Source organism: Myotis nattereri (assembly GCF_964212035.1).
Source record: "Myotis nattereri genome assembly, chromosome: 4".
NCBI lineage: Eukaryota > Metazoa > Chordata > Mammalia > Chiroptera > Vespertilionidae > Myotis > Myotis nattereri.
In genome coordinates, this window is record NC_138079.1 from 112,351,523 (window position 1) to 112,375,894 (window position 24,372).

The following is a 24,372-nucleotide window of genomic DNA, read 5'->3' on the forward strand; positions in this document are numbered from 1 at the left end:
AGGGAGGGCACTGGCCTGTGGCAGTGGCTGGAGCTGTAACCCCACAGTGGGAGGTGGGAGGTGGCAGGTGGGAGGTGGGAGGTGGCAGGTGGCAGGTGGGACCGCTGCCCCTGGAAACCCTTCCTGCTCTGCGAGGGGAGCCGCAGACAGAGCCTCCTGAGGATCCCGCTCTCTCAGCGGCGAAGGCCGAAGGCCAAGTGCCAAGTCCTGCCAGCACCGCCTTTCATTTTCCTTTCCTCCAGGAGTGGAACAGGAAGCTGTGAAAGAGGTGATGACTTCCAAGAGGCAGCGTCCCCCCATGCAATTCAGTCTCCTGTTCCCACCTGGTCTGCACAAGGGCCACCCCTAGGAGCAACTGAAAGAACCACTGGGACTGCCCCTGGTGTGGAGGGTCTGTCTGTATGTGTCTGCAAGTCCTGGGGGCTGATTCTTCGGGTGCAAAGGAGCAGAAGACAGACAGCTGGAGGAGGAAGGATGCACTTAGGTCAGGGGGCAGGGTGAAACGGGCGGGTGGCTCTCCTTGGGAAATTCACAAGGACCTACTCAGAGGGCAGAGATGGAGGGTTTGCAGAATGTAGTCCCAGAGTTTACTCGCTGAGATCAGCAGGTCCCTGTCCTTCCGAAGGCTTGCGTGGACCAGGGACCAGCCATCAGGGCTGCTCGGTCCAGGCGCCGGCCGATGCGGGAGGAGGTCTCGGTGTCTGACTTAAATCTCTGGTGCTTGGGCCTGAGCTCTTTGCTTACAAACCCTCCCAGCTGCCTTGGGAAGGAAGGGGAGGAGGGGGAAATAGTATCGCCCTTTGAACAAGTATTTTTACTTTGGGGAGTTCATTCAACAGAAATAGATAAAGATGCTTAATGAAGGTCTGCAGTGGACAAAAAATAAAATCAGCAATGTCTGGCCCTGGGTGACTATTCCGTGAATATTACTGACGTAGAAAAAAGTCCCTGGTTTATTTATAACAGAAAACAATCGGGTGCACACAGTATTGTATTGTACCCCGCAAGTAAGTACTCAGGACGCAAGACCAGATCGAGTCATTTAATAAGCTGGCCACTGAGAGGGAGTTATGGCTCCAAATCTCCCAGTCCCAAAATGGTGGCAACATCATGCTTATATAGGCAAATATTACAAAGGTATCGATTACATCTTTGGGTTTGGAATGAGGAACCTGCTTTGCACAAAGCAGTTACAGAAGTGAAATTGAGCAAGTTAGTTAACTATAAAGATTAATTATAGTTGTGGGCTCCGGATCACTGAGTCAACCGGAACGCGTTATCTGTGGCCCTGGGGCCACTGAGGGTGATTGTGCTGTCCTGGTTCCCAGGAACAGAAGAATGTGCTTCGATGGCCATGAGATCACAACCAATGGGATATTCACACCACCAACAGCGAAGGATTTAATCGGGGACAGCACACATAAGTTCGAAAATCAAAGTAACTTTTCTGTTGTTAAACAAAGCAAATAAGTACAGAAGCCAAACAGCAGGGTTAGAGTTAAACTGCAGTTTCTACCTGATGAGTGCTACCAGACTTCAGCAGTAGCGTTCAGGCGCTGGCTGTGTGGGCTAGTCTTTAGAATGTGGGCACTTCAGCACCTGAGGACATCACCCCATGGGTAATAATGCTGAGCTAGGGCTGCCCAGCGCCCTGCTCGCAGGGGCTCCCAGCCACAGCTGATGCCCCGCGGGGGGCCACAGGGAGGCAGCCACTAGGGTCCCCTGCCCAGACCGGTGCCCTGTCTGCTGAGTCACCAAGCCACCCGGCTCTCACCCCGAGTCCCTGGGTATGGCCTGTCCATGTGGGTGGGCTTCTCACCCGGCTCCCAGAGGGAGCACCCCAGAGGCAAGTATTGAAAGAGGCTGCGGTGTCACTCCCCCAGAGCCTGTTGGTCAGAACCAGCTCCAACTCAGCAAGAGGAGGCAGCGCGCGGGGCCGCGGGGACCTGCCTGCGGCGGAGCGGGGCGCGGGGGCGCTGACTGGCGGGCCGGGCGGGCCTGCGCCTTCTCAGTGGAAGTGGCAGCTCCTGCATCACCCAGGGGACCAGGCCGGCTGCTGGGCTGCCGTCTCTTGCTGGGTGGCCTCGGTCACTGGCAGCCCCGGGCGCCGACGCTCAGATCGCGCAGCCTGGGAGCGCCGCTCAAGGCGGATGCCGGGTAAAGCCGGCTGCGAGCTCTGTGCACGGACGAGCCTGCTTTCATGGTGTGTTTTCCTTTTGTGATTGAAGGCATCGTTTTCAAAGACGGAAAAGAAAAAGAAACCGAGTAGCACTAAGAGATATACACTCGGAATTCGCGCCCTCCCCCTCCCCCCCCCCCAAATGCTCTGGAGCCCTGGGCCCCTCGGGCGGGTCCGGTGGGTCTGGCGGCCACTCCCCTAGCCCTGGCGCTTCAGCACAGCCCGCTGCAGATGCGGGAAGCCGTCCCGGAATGTGACCTAGAGGCTCTGCGGCCCCCGAGCCTGGGCTTTGTGCCGCAGCTCACATCTTCCCATGACGCCCGGACAGAGGGCCGCCTCCCTGAGGCTGAGGATCCGGGGCCGGGTGCTGGCGGGGCCAGCTCTCCCAGAGGCTTCGAGTCTTGGATTAGCTGGCGAGGGAAACTGAGGCAGGACCGCAGTCAGGGCCTGGGCTTCTGCTCCCGCACAGCGCTCCGCTCACACCACCCCTGTGTTTGGGGGAACGCGTGCCTCGGGGGAGGAGACTGTTTTTGATGCGGGAATTACAGCAAACGCCGCTCCTTCCGAGTTAAACCTCAACCTTCTCGTTTCCTTTTTAGAAAATCGATGCACCAGCGGGCCTCCTCGCCCTGCGGGCCCCTGGTGCACAGGTCTGTCTCCTGCAAGGACCTCCGGAGTGGCCTTGGAGGGCCCCGGGCAGCTACCTGCACAGAAGCAACCGGAAACGCAGGGCCTGTGGCTTAGTTTCCCAGGAGAGGCAGTGAGCAGAGACCTAAGGAAATGTCAGCTATGAATACCGAGCGTTTGGGTGACGGCTGCGTGATGGCGGCATAGACGGGACAGAGACATTTGAAAGCGTTTGATGGAGAAGTTTAGCAGCACCCATCAAGCAGGGTTCAACTGGGGGTGAGAGACAGTGGTGAAAAGTCAGGATACATATAACATTCTTTTCTGGGGAGACCCTAGCATCTATTCATTCCTGCCTCCTTAGGGCTGCAGTCAAGGTGGGGTGTGAGAGAACGTGGGCATGGCTCAATGGATAGAAAAAATAGGTTCTGAGGAATGAGGTGCTTTTCTAAGTCCGGGGGACAGGATCCCTTTCCTCCAGCTGATAACCTTTCCTATGACCCAAATCAGCGGAGCAGGAGCAGAGTTTGGCATGCCTTAGAGTCAGGCAAGCTAGAGTCGCCTGCTCCCTCCCCCACCCACTCACTATGTGGCTTTTGGCAAATCCCTAAAAATCCAAGCCTTACTTCCCTCATCTGTAAAATGGGGATGTAAGCATGACAAGAGGCCTCCTTTCTCTTCCATGATTCCTACCTCAGGGGCTTTGCACTTACCGTTCCCACTGCTTGGGATGCTTTTCCCACATACATGTACGTGTAATGTCTGTGCATATATAAACACATATTGGCATGTTTGTGTACCTGTGTGCATGTCTATATGTGTATATATAAATAGATCTAGACATATATAGATGTGTGTCTATTTGCAGAGATATGTCTATATATGTTTGTATATGAATAAACAAATTGTAGCACATTTACACACAGGAATGCCACAGAGCTGTTCAAAGGAGCGAAAGACATCTATAAGTACCCAAACACGCAGGCCTCAAGAACTAATGTTGAGTGAAAAAAGTAGCTGGATGGCGGACTCAGTAAAAGAAAGTAAGAGCAGACAGCATGGCCCTGAGACTGTGGCTGCGCCTGAGGGAGCAAGAGGAGGTAGGAAAGGATGGGAAAGAGGAGGGAGGGAAAGAGTGGGACTGCAGGGCCCCAGCCGGTGTGGCTCAGTGGATAGAGCGTCAGCCTGCGACTGAAGGGTCCCAGGTTCAATTCTGACCAAGGGCATGTACCTTGGTTGTAGGCTCCCGGCCCTGGTCAGGGGCATACAGGAGGCAACCAATCAATGTGTCTCTCTCACATCAGTGTTTCTTTCTGTCTCTCCATCTCTCTTCCACTCTCTCTAAAAATTAATGGAAAAAATATTCTCAGATGAGGATTAAAAAATAAAATTAAAAATATATTTAAAAATACAGAATGGGCCTTCAGGGAGAAAGAGAAGGAGGGAGAGAATGGGCCTGTGGGAATTTAAGAGGACTTCAGCTGTGTGGATAGAGTCATTTCTTTAAAAAAAAAAAAAGAACAGAAGAAAATATGACAAAATGTTACAGTTTGTTTAACGTGAATGCACTGGGGTATGTATATTTCATATTTTAAAAGGAGGGAGAGAAAGGAAACGAGATTCCAGCCCCCGATTGCAGCTTTGCCACTGGACATCAGACAGAGGACATAGGTTCTTTGAGGCCAGTTCTCACAGAAGGATGAGTAAGGCTCAGAATTCAAGGCCCTGTGAGCTGTTGGCAGAGGCGTCTGAGGGAGGGACAGGACGCCGTGCCATGTGGCAGGAGTGTGAGTCCCAGTGCCTTTCCAGAGGTGCCTTATGCAGAGAGACATTTGTTTGCAAAACTGGTCAGGAATCATGTGGGTGCAGCTTCAAGCAAATGTGATGCCAAGAGAAATAACAGGTGCTACTGTCCCAGCACACACTCTGCACCGCAGGCACGGACACGCCTGCACAGGTCTGCGCGGATGGTGCTCGCCCGACCGAGGGCGCACGGGTGGTCGAAGCTTTACTTTCCTCTGCTGTTATTTTAAATTATGTGCCATGTGTGTAGGTCACCTGCTCAGAAAACAAACTCATTTATTTATTTATTGGCAGTATTATTTTTAAATTAATTGAAAGGCCACGATCTTGTCCGTTCCTTCCATTCTAAACCTACTCAAAAAGCAGAGGCCCTGAGTCCCATTTCTAAAAGGTCCTCAGGGGGTTGTATAGTCAACCTCCTCCCTGAACACCCAGCCGCATGCTGCCTTGAGGTCGCACAAAGGGAGGAGAGGGTGTGAGATTGGTGCTTAGGGAAGCTGGGCAGTTCCCTCAGCTCCCTGGGCCCGGGGCACTCCTGAAGGGCGCATGGGGCAGCCCCACCGGCTCTATGAGAGGAAAAAGTAAGTTCAACATGAGCATCAAACTGTGTCAAAATAGCCCCCGCACATTCACGGGAGGTGTGATTTGCCGGGCAAACGTGATCTCTCCAAAGCCTTGGCTCTGTCTCCCCCACTCTCGCAGGAGGGCTGGCCGCCTATGCCCGGGCCCCCTGCGGCCAGGGAGACCTCTGGCTTCCGAGATAAAGCAGGTCCTCCTCTCCCCGCAGCGAACATCCTGACGGTGATCATCCTGTCCCGGCTGGTGGCGCGGAGGCAGAAGTCCTCCTACAACTACCTCCTGGCGCTGGCCGCCGCCGACATCCTGGTCCTCTTCTTCATCGTGTTCGTGGACTTCCTGCTGGAGGACTTCATCCTGCGCACCCAGATGCCCGCGGTGCCCAACCAGGTGGTGGGCGTGCTGGAGTTCTCCGCCATCCACACCTCCACCTGGATCACCGTGCCGCTCACGGTGGACCGCTACATCGCCGTCTGCCACCCGCTGCGCTACCACGCCGTGTCCTACCCCGCGCGCGCCCGCAGGGTCATCGCGGGCGTGTACGCCGCCTGCCTGCTCACCAGCGTCCCCTACTACTGGTGGCCCGACCTCTGGGCGGAGGGCCACGCCAGCTCCGCCGCGCACCACGCGCTCGTCTGGGCGCACTGCGTCACCGTCTACCTGGTGCCCTGCTCCATCTTCTTCGCCCTGAACTCGGCCATCGTGCGCCGGCTGCGGCGGAGGAGCGCGCTCCGCCTGCGCGGCTGCCCCGCGGGCCGCACCACGGCCATCCTGCTCGCCGTCACCTCGGCCTTCGCCGCGCTCTGGGCGCCGCGCATCGCCGTCATCCTCTACCACCTGTACGGCGCGCCTGTGCGGAACCGCCGGCTGGCGCACGTGGTGGCGGACGTGGCCAACATGCTGGCGCTGCTGAACACGGCCGCCAACTTCTTCCTGTACTGCTTCATCAGCAGGCGCTTCCGCGCGCTGGCAGCCACCACGCTCAGGGCGCTGTTCACCTGCCGCAAGCAGCCCGCGCAGTTCCCCGCCAGCCACAACTTCTCCATCACCAGCAGCCCCTGGGTCTCCCCCGCCAACTCGCACTGCATCAAGATGCTGGTGTACCAGTACGACAGGGATGGTAAGTCTGCCAGCACCTCCCCGTGACCCCGAGCTGATTCAGGCCGGGGTAGGAGGGCGGCGACAGAGGCTGCCTGCCTCCAGGGGCTGAGCAGCTCAGACTTCGGGTGAGAACAGACAGAGGAGAACAAAGTTTGCACTTGCGCCATTATTGTCACAAAGGCACCGTGACAGCTAAAGTCCCTGCCAGTTGAAGGTCTCTCATCACCCTGTGGCCAGTAAGGATGGGGTAGAGACACGTGTGAAATAGTCTGTGACTTGGCCCTGTCGACAGTCACACTCACTGGAACTGTATGTGGCGCATGAGGCACAGGACCCCTAGCGGAGCCACTCTTCCTCAAAGAGCTGCGGTCACCCGTCACTTCCCAGGGCTCTTCCCAGCAGCTAGCAGCGCTGACCAATTGGGGATTTTTCTGGGGTGCCCTGTGTCCCAGAGAAGTTGTGGTTTTGGAGTGGCCCCAGCACTCCTCGCTGCAAAACGAATCTGTGAGAACAGGGTGGTATCGTGTCATCACCCTGTGGCCAGTAAGGACGGGGTAGAGACATGTGTGACCCTGGCCAGAGCTTCTTTGGAAAGACTCCAAACCAACATCACTCTACCCTCAGCCTTTGAGGTCCGAGGCACAGTCTTTCTATTCACCGTGATGTGGACACTATATCCATCTCCTTCAACGCAGAAACCCTACTGCTGCAGGTGGAGAGGATGGTTTCTTGAGCCCAGAAGAAAAAAGCCCACTTTGCCATTGTTTCAGCTCACCCGTGTGAGCTGTGTGCAGTCCTGTTAGTCGAACAGCTTCCTGCTGCTGCCCTGCTGCTCTTCCTGGAGAAGCCTTTCACACACAGCCGCCACCGCCTCCTTGCTTGCTGAAGCCCCCACCACCTCCTTTTATTTGAAGTGACTTCTGAGCTGGATTTGATTTTTGAGGGCCAAGAGCGGTAGCTCTCCAAGTGTGAAGACAGGATTCTCTGCTTTGCCCACAGGCCAGCTGGCTTTGCCATCCAGCCACACATGCAGACACACACTTTGCAGGCACACACATGTACAGGCACACACATGCAGGCACACACACATGCAGACACACACTTTGCAGGCACACATGTACAGGCACACACATGCAGGCACACGTGTACAGGCACACACATGCAGGCACACATGCAGGCACAGTTGACATGGTGTCCGTGTTGTCCACTTGTCTGCCCTTGGATGCACATGGCGCAGGATGGTGGTGAAGCTATTTAACCCAGATCCTTTGCAAAATGATAAAATATAAATTTATGTATTTATTCTCCCCTTGCCTATCCAAGGCAAGAACAGTATGAGGTGGTAATTAATAGCAGCTTCCCTGGAAATTACCACTCATGCGTGAGCACGCGCGCACACACACACACACACACACACACACACACATGCGCGCATACACACAGTTGACTATATTAGCTTCTGTGTATCTAGTGATGTGTTTGAAAGGAAAAACCACACTGGAGCTCCTCTTATTCCACCTTTCGTTCTCTCTCAGATTCCCTGTTCTGGAGGAAATCACCTGAACAGCTTCGGAATTGCGTAATAGTCTTCGTGACCAAACAAACAGCAGACGGTCCGCCTGAACCCTTGGTTCCTCGGCATTTGTTTCTATATTAGAAGACATGTCCCCCTTTTCCAGGGAATTGGATGCGTGAGCGTAGTAGTGAGCGCCCAGAGCCACAGAAGCCCTGAACGTCAGCCGGTGCCCTCAGTACTGACTCGGTGTAATTTTAGGTCATGTTAGTCCTGATGATCCTAATTCCCGCTCCTTTTTACTAGTCGCAGTAGAATATCATCTTACCCAAAGTTTGATATGAAAGTCAGTGCAGAAAACACAAACCAGCAGAGCCGAAGCCACCCGCCCGGCAGCACCCTCTGCAGGGAGCCCTAGTGGGGCCATATTCTATCCTTAGAACAATCGGACACAGCAAGTCTTGCTCCAGCAATGAACAGTTGCTGTTCTTCAGTCTGAGGACAAGATAGAACTGGCTTGTGTTTGGGGACACAAGGTCTGACTCTACAGTATGTGAGAATGTTAGGCTCAGTGGCAGGCTCCCATTAGCAGAGGCTCATCCAGCCATGAGACTGGGGAGCAAGCAGGTTCCTGCCACTCTCCCCAAGGCACCTGCGCCCGAGTGGCAGGGCGGGCAGGCTCCCATACCCCTGAAGTTGCATCTCTCTGTTTCTTTTTTGCTAAGCATGTGTAGTCAGATGTGTGTTCATTTAACATGTGTATGAGGAGATTCCACCACACTTCCTATGAATAAACATTGACCTACACTTACATTTATAGTAGCCCGTCATTCTGAACACGCCAGCTTGAGCATATGTGAACGCCGCAATGCAATGTCCGTGAAGGTTAGGCAGTTCCTTTTTTAGAATGCATGTGAGGTGGGAGAGGTACGTGTGCGCCCAGCGCTCTCCGCTCCATGGTTTGAGTTACACGTGAGAGGTCATTGCTGATGTTTAAAAGTAAAAGCCGGGCGTGCGTGTGAGGTGTTCTCCGTGTTCACTCACTTGTCACTGCTGTTAACAGTAGAGGCTGCACCAAGTGGCCCTGTGACCCCTTCCTTCCGACGGTATTTTGTATTTTGATAAAATGATATTTAAAAGAGGTCTAGTTTTTAAATTTTTCCTTTTGCATTGTTTATTTATATTTTTCAATTACAGTTTGCTTTCAGTATTATTTTGTATCAGTTTCAGAGTTAGACAATCACATACTTTTCAATCACATAATTTCCCCCTGGCACCATATATAGTTATCACAATATTAATGACGCTGCAACATTAAAGTACAAAATGCTGTACCTCACATCCCGACGCTATTTCATTACTGCCCATTGGTACTTCTTCACCCTTTACAGACGGTCTGATTCTTGTAGGCACTCTGCGGTACTGTCTTTTGACTAAAATGCATATGAACGCCTGTTGGGTTAGGTTGATACATGTCTCCTAAATGCATTTCAAATAATCTATGGACTTCTAATTTATTGTTATTTTCAAGTTATTACTATTTACAGTAATAATTGTGGGCAATAATGAAAAGGTTTTTTTAAAATTTTGTCTTTTCCTCAGGCCAGTTTGTAAATAAAGCCTTGCATTGTGGAGCTGCCGTGTAAGCAGCTGCTGCTGACAGCACCAGGCAGCTCCCTCCCAGGTCTCTGCGGGGCCGCTAGCTGCCTCTTGTTCTCTGTGTCTGTCCTTCTGGACACGCAGTGATGCTCCAGACACACGCACTATGTCTTCTGGGTGAACCGTGTGAGGACTGACATGTCTCGTGGGGAAGGAAATGAGGAGGATGAGAGACAAACCATAAAAGCCAGGAAACGAGAGGGCACACACTTCATTCTGCAAACACTGCAATTGGAGAAGATTACTTTGCACAGTTGTTCCTCCTTGTCCAATGGGGAGGCCTATTTGACGTGAATATAAGACACTAAAGTAGGCTATTCCAGCTCAAGTAACGGGATAGAGTATTATAATAGAAAACCAGGAATTTTCATATTTTCTTAATTAGAAAATACATTGTATTTGGACTTGTCTGTATTATAATAAATTCTAATATGGTGCACACGTGGTGTTTGGTATTTACATATATGTTCAAGCCCTTGCAGAACACTGACTCAAATTGTTTCGATGAGCATCTTGCTTATACTTCATTCTGATCCAGCCTACATCCTGGTGAGTCAGATATATTTCAGAATTTAAGGCCCCTGAACTCAGATTCCAGCCGTCCTGACTTAGGCAGCTTGCTGGGTGTAAATCTGAATGCTCTTATGTCCACATCTTCTCTGTGTCTTCCAGACAGTCAGAGCTCATTGTAGGTAGAAACCTAGCATAAGGCTAAGAGCTTAGACTTAGAAGTCAGACAATCATGGGTTCATGGCCCAGCTCCACCATTGACCAGATGTATGGCCGTGAGCAAAGCCCTGAGACCTCTGAAAGGCCATCCTCAGGCAGAAAAATGGTGCACGAGTTAATTTTTTCCCAGTTGCCTGCAAGGTATGTATGAGCTTTCATGGTCAGTAAGCCAAGGTTTTGAGTCCATTATTGCGAGCTATAACTTTGCCGGCTCTGCCACTTCCTAACTGCATGGCCCTGGGCAATGTCCTCAATCTCTCTGGGTCTCCGTTTCCCCTCCTAAAACAGGGGTAACAATAACCCAGGACATACCGCATGGGGCAATTACTAGCAGTAGAACTAAAAAGAGCTGCCAAGTGTACATCCTTTCCCAGGAGAGGATGCGGGGCCCAAAGAGGTTAATGATTTTGTCCAGAGTAGAAGGCAGGTCACCTAACATTCTATCCTCCCCACTCTGCCTCATTGCTTCCACGATTCTGACTCATGATCCAAAAGGTCACATTATTTTTGGCCCTTTATAGACTTGGGTAGACTGCATAGTTTTCCAACTCTTCAAACCCAGGGCATCCGAGCACGAGATCTATTATAAATGCATCATAATTAAAATATTTGGTTTGACCTTCCCCCGTGAGGGAAATACTTCAAATTGACTGCACAGTTCTCATACTTGTTATGCATTTTCCTCACAAACCACCATAGATTCTGACAGCCACCCACAAACTGTTGTCACAATCCACCTTTGCATCAACTTGGAGAATAAAAGTAACTTACAAGCGGTTGAGATGGAGATATAGGAAAGCAAAGACTTTGCTAGGAAGGTCACACATAGACGCTGTTAGGCATGGCCACGGCGTCCTCATTAATTTTGCTCACCATGCAGGGAAGCAGGAGAAGAGTGAAGTAATGGCAGCTGAACTGTGTAATAATAAGCCTCTGGTGGGTGTGCTCAGCTAAGTGTGACGGCTCAGCCTCTGCGAACGCGTGCGATGAATCCACATACTTGCCAGGCACCACAAGGAAAAGAGGCTCGTGTCAATTGGGATAAATAGACACCATGAGTTTCCTGGTTTATTGCGAGAATGTATCACTGTCATGCCAGAAAAATAAAACTTTTCTGATTAAAAAAAAAAACAGAGAAAATAAACCAGGGCCACTGGGAAGAGGATGCTTTCTCATCAGCTCTTCGGGAGGAGTCACGGGCCTCAGGCGCTTTGTTGCTGTGACTGTCAGGAGCACATTTTCTCTCCACCGGAGACAGGACAGGAGGGTGAGGCTTAGACAGAGCATGAAGCAAACAGATTAAACTCCAAGAAGAAATCTCCACGTGATGCTACTAACTTTGCAAACGGTCTTTGCAGGCATCCGTAGGACCTATTTTCCCAGACGTATTTCCACATGGACTATCAGTCAGTCTTGGAGAGAAGCAACTTTCACTCAGAGAGTTTCAGTGAAAAGCCTTTCATCAAGAGACTGCTAAAAGTGGTCTGAGCAGGAATACAGAAACCACAGGAGCCACTGCGGCACCGAGGAACTAGAAGTAAGAGAAGCCTTCCCTCCTGAGGCCATGGGTGACAGCGGGAACCGCCTCTGCAGCCCAGCCAGGCTGTGCTGTGGAGGCAGCCTCCCAGCAAGCACCCACGCCCAGCCGGGGCCATGATGCCAGAAAGGAGGGTGGTGCCCAATCTCGCTCTCCCTCCCCTGATATCATCTGATGCCTCCCCTGGCCATGCTCAAAGAGAAGTCAGCCAGGAAGAGAGAGCAAGTGGTGCAGTCCACAGGGACCAGACACCCAGACACAAAACAGTAAAAAAATGATCCAGGGTGAAGTGAGACAAAAAACTATTGAAGAATACCCAGCAAGGGTTAGAGTCTTAGTTCTCTACCATTGGATATTGGAGGGACCTTAAAGAGCATGTCACTCAAATATCAAAGGAAGCTAAGGCCTCAGAGATTCCCTGACCCAAAGTCACACAACCTTGATGTTGGTAGGTCCTCTTTCCAACAATTTTCTAGCACATCCCCAAAAACATAGTACAGACCGTCACATATTTGTTTTCTGTCTAACTGTCATGGTTAGACATTTCTTTTATTGATGCTTAGCATTTCTAATGATCAGACTCTCAATCTGAACATGTTCAGGAATAAAATGGAGAAGGTCAAGAGGGTGGGAACTCATTTTATAACCACATGTCCTAGGTACTCTGTGGTCATTCATTTACTTCACTAATCTGAGTTGAAACGACTGTGTGTCAGGATCTATTACTGAAGTAGTGACTCACCAGCGAAGACAGGTGGGACCCTGCCCTGGGGGCACTTACATTCTAGCAGCAGAGACAACACCCAGAGAAGTAAGTAAGAAAATCCCAGGCCATGGTAAGTGCTGGTAAATAAGTAGCTGTGAGCAGCTGGGCCAGGCAGAACAGGTGAGGTAAGTTAGGCAGAGAAGATCTTTTCAAGAAGGTGGCAACAGAACTCGGTCCCACATCAGAAGGAGGCAGCCATGCAGCATCCAGCTCGGGCACCGGTAAGGGCAAGGGCCTTGTGATGGAAATGACCTGAGTGCCTCTGGGGGAGTGGGTGGAACAAGGCAGGGAGGGGCAGGCGGGAGCAACAGCATGAAGAGATGTGTGGGCCATGGTGAGGAACAGTGGGCAGCCATGTGGGAATATTAAGTCAGAAACTGATGTTGTCTTCTTACCTCACTTAATCATCATAACAACTCGTGAAGAGATTATTATTACCTCCATTTTTCAGAAGAGAAATCTGAGTCTCAGGGCAATTAAATTAAGTTTTCTCAAGGTCACAGTGAGTAGCTTATGAGTTTGTTTTCAAGCCCAGTCCTATCCGGTCCCATGAGCCACTTCATTAGGACATTTTTCATTGTCATCTGATGCCTACTCTTCTGAATTAGCAGCTCATTCCTAACAGCCTTTTCATCATGCAAGGTTGATATTTAGGCTAAAGACATCTTGTAGTTTTATTACTGAGGGGTCAGAAATTATCAGGCCATAATATCATATGGTCTGTTTCATGACCCAATTCATGTGTCTGATAAAACCTGACAGAGTCACAGCTCCACAAGATTGCAGGCTCTACTGGTAGTTGAGGCATTAAAAAGGTATATACTTTTTAAACTTTCCTGCAACACCCTTACTTATATTTTCAATGTCATTGTTTTGCAAATACTTTTATACACAGATTTCAACTCTTGATCCTTCTCAAGTGTAGGCGCTGGCACTTTAAAACAATGACCTGTGCTCCTGTCCTGGTGCTGAAATCATTTGGGAACAACTTTGGTTTGAGCAAGACAGACAACATAATTTAGAAAATTCTATGGAGGGAGATCCAAAATAGCAGCTGAGTGGGTGGAAGCTACACTCACTCCCTCCCAGGACCAAATAGAAATCACAATTAAATGATAACCATCAACCTGAATAACTAAGGACTAGCTCAGTGATGGCGAACCTTTTGAGCTCGGGGTGTCAGCATTTTGAAAAATCCTAACTTAACTCTGGTGCCGTGTCACATATAGAAATTTTTTGATATTCGCAACCATAGTAAAACAAAGACTTATATTTTTGATATTTATTTTATATATTTAGATGCCATTTAACAAAGAAAAATCAACCAAAAAAATGAGTTCGCATGTCACCTCTGACACGCGTGTCATAGGTTTGCCATCACTGGACTAGCTGAACAGAAGCCTCGTAACCAAGGATTTATGAAGGAGCCACCTCATGACTAGTATGAAGGGTGGTGATGCAAAACAGGCTGGCCCCACACCCACATGCGGCAATTGTGAAGCAGGAGGGCTATCTCAGCTACATGGGTCCCACCTGAGGAACATGGGCACTCAGCCCTATTCTGAGCCCCCCAGCCCAAAGCACCAAAGCCAGGAAGAGGAGACCACATAGCATCTGGCTGTAAAAATCAGCAGAGATTTTGTCTGCAGACACAAAGGCACCCTCTCACAGGGCCGACACACAATCTCATGCATGGACATGCACCCTAGGCTCAGTCAGAGGACTGGAGTTATGCAGGGAGAGGTTGGTTGGTGTGGCTCCAGGGAGAGTGCTAGAAGGAACCCTGCCCATGTCCCTTGCTGAGTTCCTCTCCTGTCCTGCCTATAAGTGCCATCTTTCCTGGGCCAGTCATGCCTCTCTATAAGGCACCAACCTGGAACACTGCACTAGCCACACACACCCAAATCCCGGGGGCTGCACCTGCTGAGCCCCCACCTGTAGAAAGATCAGGGCTGTGTCCAGCTGGAGCCTGTGGTCAGTCTTTCTTGGAAGGTTCTCAGGAGGTCCAGGCAGACTCGGGAGGTGTCAGTGTCACACAGGGTAAGGCTTACTTGCATGGCTCTATGGCAGTGGTTCTCAACCTGTGGGTCGCAACCCCTTTGACGGTCTAACGACCCTTTCACAAGGGTCGCCTAAGACCATCCTGCATATCAGATATTTACATTATGATTCATAACAGTAGCAACATTACAGTTATGAAGTAGCAACGAAAATAATTTTATGGTTGGGTCACAACATGAGGAACTGCATTTAAAGGGCTAGAAGGTTGAGAACCACTGCTCTATGGTAAGGCCATTGTCCCAGGCACCCTGGCCAGTGTCACCATTCCTGTGCACAACCCTCCCATTTCACACATCCAAACCTTAACCTGTTTTAGCCTGATAAACATGATTGGCCCCATCCTGATGATTCCCTGAGGCCCTGCCCCACTGTAAAGGTCCCCAGGCCTCAGATGGTGGCTGGCCTTGGAGGAACCCAACACTTTCCTTAAGTGGCCTCAGACCCAGCACTGGCACCAAGTTTGAATCTTTATCAACCTGGTGAACACAACTCACCCTACCTGATGACTTACTGAGAACCTACCTCATGCAATACCAAAGGAGCCTAACAGATAGTCAGCAGGTAGAGGTGGGTCTCTTAGTGCCTTGGGCCCTTGGCTGACCTGCCCCCAGCTCAGTACAGGTGGAAGCTGGCCTTGATATGCAGCTTGGCCTCTCTTAAACACACCTGGGCCCAACAGAGTTAGCTACCAACCAAGGCCACTTGGTAGCTACTAGCAGGAAGCCCAGGGTGGGTCACAGGCAGTGTCTGACATTGGCTTACACTGAAGTCCATCCCACGAGGCTCCAGAAGCAACACACCTGGTGATATGCTTAAGACCATATCAGAGTAGAAGCCAATTAAACCCACAAGCTTCACATTCACAGGGAGATCTTGGCAGGTACCAGGCCCTGCTGAGGTGAATTCCACCTCACGGAGTCAGCTCCCATCCAGCAGCTTGTACCCTGTGGTTGGATAACTTCAAAAGAAGCCAGCCTGAGGGTCAATCTCATCCACAAATGGGTCAACAGCAATCAAGACTCAACTACCATAGGAGAGCTCATATAACCCACAGAAGGGACATTTCTGGAACCCTTAGCTCAGGTGATCAGTGAGAATGTGCCACTGAGGCCCACAGGAGACATACACCATAAAGCCGCCCTACAAAACTAGGAGATTCAGCAGATCTACTTAATACACAAAAACAAGTAAAAATAGGTAGCTAAATGGAGAGACAAAGAAACATGCCTCTAATTAAAGAACAGGATAAATCCCCAGAAAAAGAACTAAATGAAATGGAGGCAAGCAATCTGCCAGATCAAAAGTTCAAAACTGATTATAAGGATGATCAAGGAACTTAGGGAAAGAATGAATTAACTCTGTAAGAACTTAAGCAAAGAGATAAGAAGCATAATACAACATGGAAATGATTAAGGGAAAAAAAAACAGTCAGAAATGAGGAATACAATATCTGAAATTTAGGATACATTATAAGTAGTAAATAACAGATTAGATGAAGCAGAGGATTGAGTCAGCAATTTGAAAGACAAGGTAGTATAAAACACCCAATTAGAGCACCAAAAAAGAGAGTTTTTTAAAAAGGAGGATAGTTTAAGGGACCTCTGGGACAACATCAAGTGTAACAACATCCACATCATAGGGTATAGGAAGGAGAAGAGAGAGAGCAAGGCATTGGGAACCTATTTGAAGAAATAATGACTGAAAATTTCCCTAACCTGGTGAAGGAGAAAACACAAAAGTCCCAGAAGCACAGAGAGTCCCAGACAAGATGAACTAAAAGAGCCCCACACCAGGACACATCATAATTAAAATGGCAAAGGTTAAAGACAAAGAGAGAATCATTTGGATAACTGAATCATTTGGATAACTGTTCCTCTCAAAGTTTCAAGAGACAGTTAGTTATCCACAGGGAGTTCCCAAAAGACTGTCAGCTGATTTCTCAACAGAAACATTTCAGGCCAGAAGAGACTGGCATAAAATATTCAAAATGATGAAAAGCGAGACCTAAAACCAAGACTATTCTACCCAGCAAGGCTATCATTTAAAATTAAAGGAGAAATAAAGAAGAAGTTAACGGAATCTGTTACCACCAAACCAGTATTACAAGAAATGTTAAAAGGCCTTTCAAAACAAAATAGAGGAACATAGTTAACAGAATAAAATGGCAATAAATACATGCCTATCAATAATCAATTAAAATGTAAACAGATTAAATACTCCAATAAAAAAAAACCATAGGGTAGGCAAATGGATAAGAAAGCATTTATATATATATATATATATATATATATATATATATATATATATATATATACTAGAGGCCCAGTGTACAAAATTTGTGCACAGGTGGGGGGTTCCCTCAGCCCAGCCTGCATCCTCTCCAATCAGGGACTGCTTGGGAGATGTCCAACTGCCGGTTTAGGCCCGGGCCTAAACCGGCAGTTGGACACCCTTCTCGCAATCTGGGACTGCTGGCTCCTAACTGCTCACCTGCCTGCCTGTCTGATCGCCCCTAACCACTCTGCCTGCCTGCCTGATTTCCCCTAACCACCTCTGCCTGCCTGCCTGATCACCCCTAATGATTCTCCTGCCAGCCTATTGCCCCCAACTGCTCTCCCTGCCTGCCTGATCACCCCTAACTTCCCCCCTGCTGGCCTGGTCATCCCCCACCTGCCCCCCCCCCCCCGCCAGCCTGGTCGCCCCCAACTGCCCCCCACACCGCTGGCCTGGTTGCCCCTAACTGCCCTCCCCTGCCACCCTGATTGCCCCTAACCCCCTGCCAGCCTGATCACCCTTAACTGCCTCTGCCTCAGCCCCCACCACCATGGCTTTGTCCAGAAGGAAGTCAGACATCCGGAAGATAGCCGGTTGGCCTGGTCTAATTAGCATATTACCCTTTTATTAGTATAGATGCATGCTGCCTACAAGAGACCCACCTCATAATGAAAGATACATGCAGACTAAAAGTAGAGGGATGGAAAAGATATTTCATACAAAGGGAAAGAAAAAAAAGCTGGGGTAGCAATACTTATATCTGACAATATAGACTTTAAAACAAAAGCTATGCCAAGTGACAAAGAGGGACACTACATAATGATAAAGGGAGCAATCCAACAAAAGGTTATAACCCTTCAAAACATTTATGTACCCAACATAGAAGCACCTAAATAAGTAAAGCAAATCTTGATGGACCTAAAGCAATACAGTCATAGCAGGGGATTTTAACACCCCATTGGAATTCGATGGATGGACTTTGCAGATAGAAAGTCAACAAGACAACAGCAACCTTAAACATCACACTAAACCAGATGGATGTAATTGATATCTTAAGAACATTTCACTTCAAAGCAGCAGAATATACATTTTTCAAGTGCAAATGGAACATTTTCTAGGATAGATCACATGCTGTGACACAAAATGCCTCAATAAATTATAAAAAATAAAATCACATCAAGCATCTTCTCTGACCATCTATAATAATAAAACAGTAATATGCTAATTAGACCAGATGTCCTTCCAGATGAAGCTAGGGCCGGAGGGAAGCCCAGGTCCCAGGTGCCAGAGGGAAGCCAGTGCGGGCAACCAGGGCAAGGAAGGCCTACTCTTGCACAAATTTTGTGCATTGGGCCTCTAGTAATGGTATAAAACTAGAAATTAATCACAAGAACAAAAACTAAAACACACAAAGATATGGAAGGCTCAAAAACATGTTACTGAATAATGAATAAGTTAACAATGAGCTCAAGAAAGAAATTAAAAGACACCTTGAACAAATGAAAATGAGAACACAAGAACCCAAAATTTATGGGACACAGGGAAAGCAGTTCTCAGAGGATAATTCATAGTATTATAGGCCTATCTCAAGAAATGAGAAAGTCTCAAGTAAACAATCTAATTTTATACTTAAAGTAACTTGAAAAGAACAATTAACAAAGCCCAAAGTGAGTAGAAGAAAGGAAATAATAAAGATCAGAGATTAAATATACAAAATAGTCTACAGAAGATCAATCAATCCAAGAGCTGGTCTACTGTGATGTTTAAGGTTGCTGTTGTCTTGTTGACTTTCTGTCTGGAAAGTCTATCCATCGAATACCAGTGGGGTGTTAAAATCCCCTGCTATGACTATATTGCTGTTCATCTCTCCCTTTATGTTCATCAAGATTTTCTTTACTTATTTAGGTGCCTTTATGTTGGGTGCACAAATGTTTTTGAAGGGTTATAACCTTTTGCTGGATTGCTCCCTTTATCATTATGTAGTGTTCCTCTTTGTCACTTGGCATAGCTTTTGTTTGAAAAGATAAACAAAATTGATGAACCGTTAGCCAGACTCATCAAGAAACAAAGAGAGGCCGAAACCGGTTTGGCTCAGTGGATAGAGCGTCGGCCTGCGGACTGAGAGGTCCCAGGTTCGATTCCGGTCGGGGGCATGTACCTGGGTTGCGGGCATATCCCCAGTAAGAGATGTGCAGGAGGCAGCTGATCGATGATTCTCTCTCATCGATGTTTCTAGCTCTCTATCTCTCTCCCTTCCTCTCTGTAAAAAATCAATAAAATATATTTAAAAAAAAAAAAAGAAAAAGAAACAAAGAGAGAAGACCCAAATAAATAAAATCAGAAATGAAAGAGGTGAAATAACAACAGACATCACAGAAATACAAAGGATTGTAAGAAAATACTATAAACAACTATATGCTAACAACCTAGAAATCCTAGAAAAATACAGTCTTCCAAATCTGAATCAGGAAGAATCAGAACAGGTGAATAGGACAATAACAATTGATGAAATTAAAGCAGTAATCAAAAAACTCCCAACAAATAAAATCCCTGGTTTGAAGGGCTTCACAGGGGAGTTTTACCAAATAGTCAAAGAAGAACTGACACCTATCTTCCTCAAACTATTCCAAAAAATCCAAGAGGAAGGAACGCTTCCAAGCTCTTTTTATGAAGCCAGCATTATCTATTTCCAAAACCAGATAAAGACACTACAAAGAAAGAGAATTACAGGCCAATATCCCTGATAAACATAGATGCTAAAATTCTCAACAAAATGTTAGCAAATCTGATCCAGCAATATATTGACAAGATCATACAACATGACCAAGTGGGATTTATTTCACAGATGCAAGGCTGGCAAAAGATTTGCAAATCAATAAACATGATACACCACACAAAACAAAATTAAGGATAAAAAAGATCACATGATCATATTAATAGATGCAGAAAAGCATTTGATAAATTCCAGCACCCATTTATTATAAATACTCTCAGCAAAGTAGGAATGGAGGGATATAACTCAGCATAATAAAAGCCATAGATGACAAACCCACAGCCAACATCATATTCATATAAACATTTCCCTTAAGATTGGGAACTAGACAAGGCTGTTCATTTTCACCACCCTTATTCAATGTACCACTGGAAGTCCTAGCCACAGCAACCAGGCAAGAAGAAGAAATACAAAGCATCCAAATTACAAAGGAAGAAGTAAAACTGTTATTATTTGCAGATGATATAATACTGTATATAGAAAACCCTAAAGATTCCACCAAAAAAATACTAGAACTGATAAATGAATTCAGTAAAGTAGCAGGATACACAATAAATACCCAATAAATGTATCAGTTGCATTTTTATTTGCTAATAATGAGCTATCGGAAAGAGAAACCAAGGGAATAATTCCATTTACAATTGCATAAAAAAATACATAGGGATAAATTTAATAAAGGTTGTAAAAGAACTGTGCTTGGAAAATTATAACACACTGATGAAGGAAATTGAAGAAAATATAAATAAATGGAAGAATATACATTGCTCATGGAGAGGAAGAATTAAGATCATTAAAATGTCTATGCTATCTAAGCAATCTATAGATCAATACAATTCCCATCAAAATACCAATGCTGTATTTCACAGAACTAGAACAAAAAAATTCAAAAAATTTAAATGGAACCACAAAAGACCCCAAATTGTCACAGCAATCTTGAGGGGGGTCAAAATAAAGTTGGGGGTATCATTCTACCAGACATCAAACTATACTACAAGGCTCTTGTAATCAAAACAGCATGTTACTGGCATTAAAAACAGATTCATAGCCCTGAATGGGTGGCTCAGTTGGTTGGAGCATTGTCCTATGCATCAACAGGTTGTGGCATACACCTAGGTTGTGGGTTCAGCCCTGGTCGGGGCAAGTTCAGGAGGCTACTGATCAATGTTTCTCACATCAATATTTCTCTCATTCTCTCTCTCTCTCAAAAAAAAAAAAATTAATGAAATATATCCTTGCCCTAGCCAGTTTTTCTCACTGGTTAGCATGTTGACCCTCAGACTGAAGGGTCATGGGTTTGATTCCATGGGTACATACTGAATCAAAGGTACATACCTTTGATTGCAGGCTCCATACCTGGCCCCAGTTGGGGCATGTGCAGGAAGCAACCAATCAATGTGTCTCTCTCAAATCAATATTTCTGTCTGTGTGTCTCTTCCCCTCCCATCCACTCTCTCTAAAAATCAATGGAAAAAATATCCTCAGGTGAGAATTAACAAAAAAAACAAAAAATATATATCCTCAAGTAAGGTTTAAAAAAAGAGCCGAAACCGGTTTGGCTCAGTGGATAGAGTGTCGGCCTGCGGACTGAAAGGTCCCAGGTTCGATTCCGGTCAAGGGCATGTACCTGGGTTGCGGGCATATCCCCAGTAGGAGATGTGCAGGAGGCAGCTGATCGATGTTTCTCTCTCATCGATGTTTCTAACTCTCTATCTCTCTCCCTTCCTCTCTGTGAAAAATCAATAAAATATATTAAAAAAAAAAGAGAGAGAGAGAGAGAGACCGGCCAGCATGGCCCAGTGGTTGAGCGTCGACCTGTGAACCCGGAGGTCATGGTTTGATTTCTGGTCAGAGTGCATGCTGGGTTGTGGGCTCAGTCCCCAGTGGGGCGTGCAGGAGGCAGCCAATCAATGATTCTCTCTCATCATTGATGTTTCTATCTGTTTCTTCCTCTCTCTTCCTCTCTGAAATCAATAAAAATACCGAGAGAGAGAGAGAGAGAGAGAGAGAGAGAGAGAGATCAGTGGAGCTAAATAGAGAGCCCAGAAATAAATCCACACCTATATTGCCAATTAACATTTGACAAATGCAAGAATATGCAAGGGTAAAGACAGTCTATTTAACAAAAGGTGTTGGGAACATTGGACAGATGCATGACCGCCTTCTTCACCACATACAAGAATAAACTCAGAAAAAAAGAATAAAATAAAAACAGATTAAAGACTTAAATGTAAGACTCAAAACTATAAAATTCCTAGAAAGAGAACACAGTAAAATCTCTGACATGTGTCTTACTAATATTTTTTCTAATATATCTCCTTCAGCTACAAAAACAAAATAAAAATAAACAAATGGGACTACAGCAAACTAAAAAGATTTTGCACAGCAAAGTAAACTATGAACAAAACAAAAAGACAACCTACTGAATGGGAGAGCGTATTCACCAATGATACATCCAATATTTAATATCCAAAATTTATACAGAACTCATACTACTCAACACCACAAAAACAAACAATCCAATGAAAAAGATAGGCAAAGTACCTGAATAGGACATACAGATGGCCAAGAGACACATGAAAAGATGCTCAATGCCACTGATCATCAGAGAAACTATAATTAAAACCACAATGAGATAGCACCACAAACCTGTCAGAATGACTACCGTCAATAAGGCAACAATCGTTGGAGAGACTTCCTGGGAATTGGACTGGTGCAGCCACTGTGGGAACAGTGTGGCGGTTCCTAAAACATAAATAAAAATGAAACTGCCTTATAACCAAGAGATTTTGCTTCTGGGAAAATATTTGGAGAAACCCAAAACACTAATTTGAAAGAATATATGCAGTGTTATTTACAATAGGCAAGATACGGAAGCAACCCAAGTGCCCACCCGTATATGAGTAGAAGAAAGAAGCCTTGGTACATTTACACACAGAACATTACTTGTCCACTAACAATAAAATGAAATCTTACCATTTGTGACAGCATGAATGGACCTAGAGGGTAGTGTGCTAAGTAAAATAAGTCAAACAGAGAAAGGCGAGTATCATGATTTTACTTATATGTGGAGTCTATAGAATAAAATAAACAAACAAAATAGAAACAGACTCATAGATACAGAGCACAGACTGGTGGTTGCCAGAGGGGGGGACTTGGAGGCTGGGTGAAAAGTGAAGAGGTAAGAAGTCAAATGGGCAGTCATGGGGTGTGAAGTACAGCACAGGGAATATGGTCACTATTGCAATAGCAATGCAGGGTGCCAGGTGGGGATGTGAAATATCAAGGGGACCACTTTGTAAATTATATAATTTTCTAACCACTATGCTATGTTCCTGCAACTAATACAAATAATATTAGATGTAAACTGTAATTGAACATAAAATTTAAATTTAAAAATAAAAATTTATGTATGATGATATAAATTTGCCTCGTATACCCACCCACCCATAAAAAAGGAATTGGTGTAGTTTTATCTATACAACAAAACTATTTAAGATAGGGTTCCTACAGAGCTAGTGTCACTGGTACCTTGCTCCTCAAACCATGGCCCACCTGCCAGAGCGGCCTCACCTGGGCGACCCTGGGCCTTGGGAGGATGCAGCATCCCAGGCCCTGCCCAGGCCTTAGAGCAGGATCTGAGCCTTAAGCGGAGCCCAGGAGAGCCCCACACTCCACAGTTAGGACGCACTGCTTTCCCCAGAGTGGCTTTGCCGCCCTGGGAAACTTTTCAAAATCCCACACCTGAGGTGAGATCCAGGCAGCAGTATGTTCTAAATTCCTGATGCTTCCAGCCTGCAGCCAAGGTGGAGAACCATAGATTGTTTTTGGAAGAAAACCTAATATCACTACCATAAATGGAAAACCGGTATCACTTGCCATAAATAGCAATCAATAAAGAAAACAAAGATGATCAATAATTCTTACCACGTGTGATTGTCTAAAACTAATATCTATAGTTTCCCCCTTATCCATGCTTTTGTTTCCCGCTGTCTCAGTTGTAGTCAACTACAGTCCAAAAACACTAAATGGAAAATTCCAGAATAAACACTGCGTAAGTTTGAATTGTGTGCAGTCTGAACAGCGTGGCGGAGTCTCCCACTGCTCTGCTCTGTCCTCCCTGGGATGTGGACCATCCCTCCCCCAGGATCCTCAAGGTGTAGACACGCCCCCAGCCTTGGTCAGGCAGCAGCTGTCTTGGTTATCAGGTCAAAGTTCATGACAGAGCCCTGCTGCTGCTCCAGTTTACTGACTTACTAGCCCCAGCCCCAAAGTACACCGGGGCGAGGCTGCAGTTCTGAGGTGCGAGAGGGAAGACATGAAGGGCCTCCTCCAGGAAAAAGGGTAGGGGTAGGAAAGACCATGGCACACGCAGGGTTCAGTGCTGCCCGAGTTTGGGAGTCTCGGAGGTCTTGGAACGTCTCCCCAGTGAACACAGAGGGACTATGCATTCTCCTTTGTTTGTTTTTTTTGTTTGTTTGTTTTTTTTAATTTATTGCTTAAAGTATTACAAAGGGTATTACATATGTGTCCATTTTATCCCCCCGCCCTAGACAGTCCCCTAACCTCCCCTATCCCCCAATGTCTTATGTCCACTGGTTATGCTTATATGCATGCATACAAGTCCTTTAGTTGATCTCTTACCCCCCTACCTCCTGCCCCCCAACCCTCCCCGGCCTTCCCGCTGCAGTTTGACAATCTGTTTGAGGCAGCTCTGCCTCTGTATCTATTATTGTTCAAAAGTTTATAATGGTCTCTATTATCCATGAATGAGTGA

General features: G+C 47.0%; 1 protein-coding gene across 1 annotated transcript in view; it reads left to right on the forward strand.

Annotated features, from left to right (window-relative positions):
* Window positions 1-6,331, forward strand: part of GPR139 (G protein-coupled receptor 139) — a gene marked incomplete at both ends in the record, with an annotated part of 38,294 nt that extends 31,963 nt beyond the window's left edge. Inside the window, one exon of the mRNA XM_081090319.1 lies at window positions 5,397-6,331. Within this exon, the coding sequence (XP_080946445.1) occupies window positions 5,397-6,331 (935 nt within the window). The remainder of the gene's footprint in view (window positions 1-5,396) is intronic.
* Window positions 6,332-24,372: the final 18,041 nt, after the last annotated feature.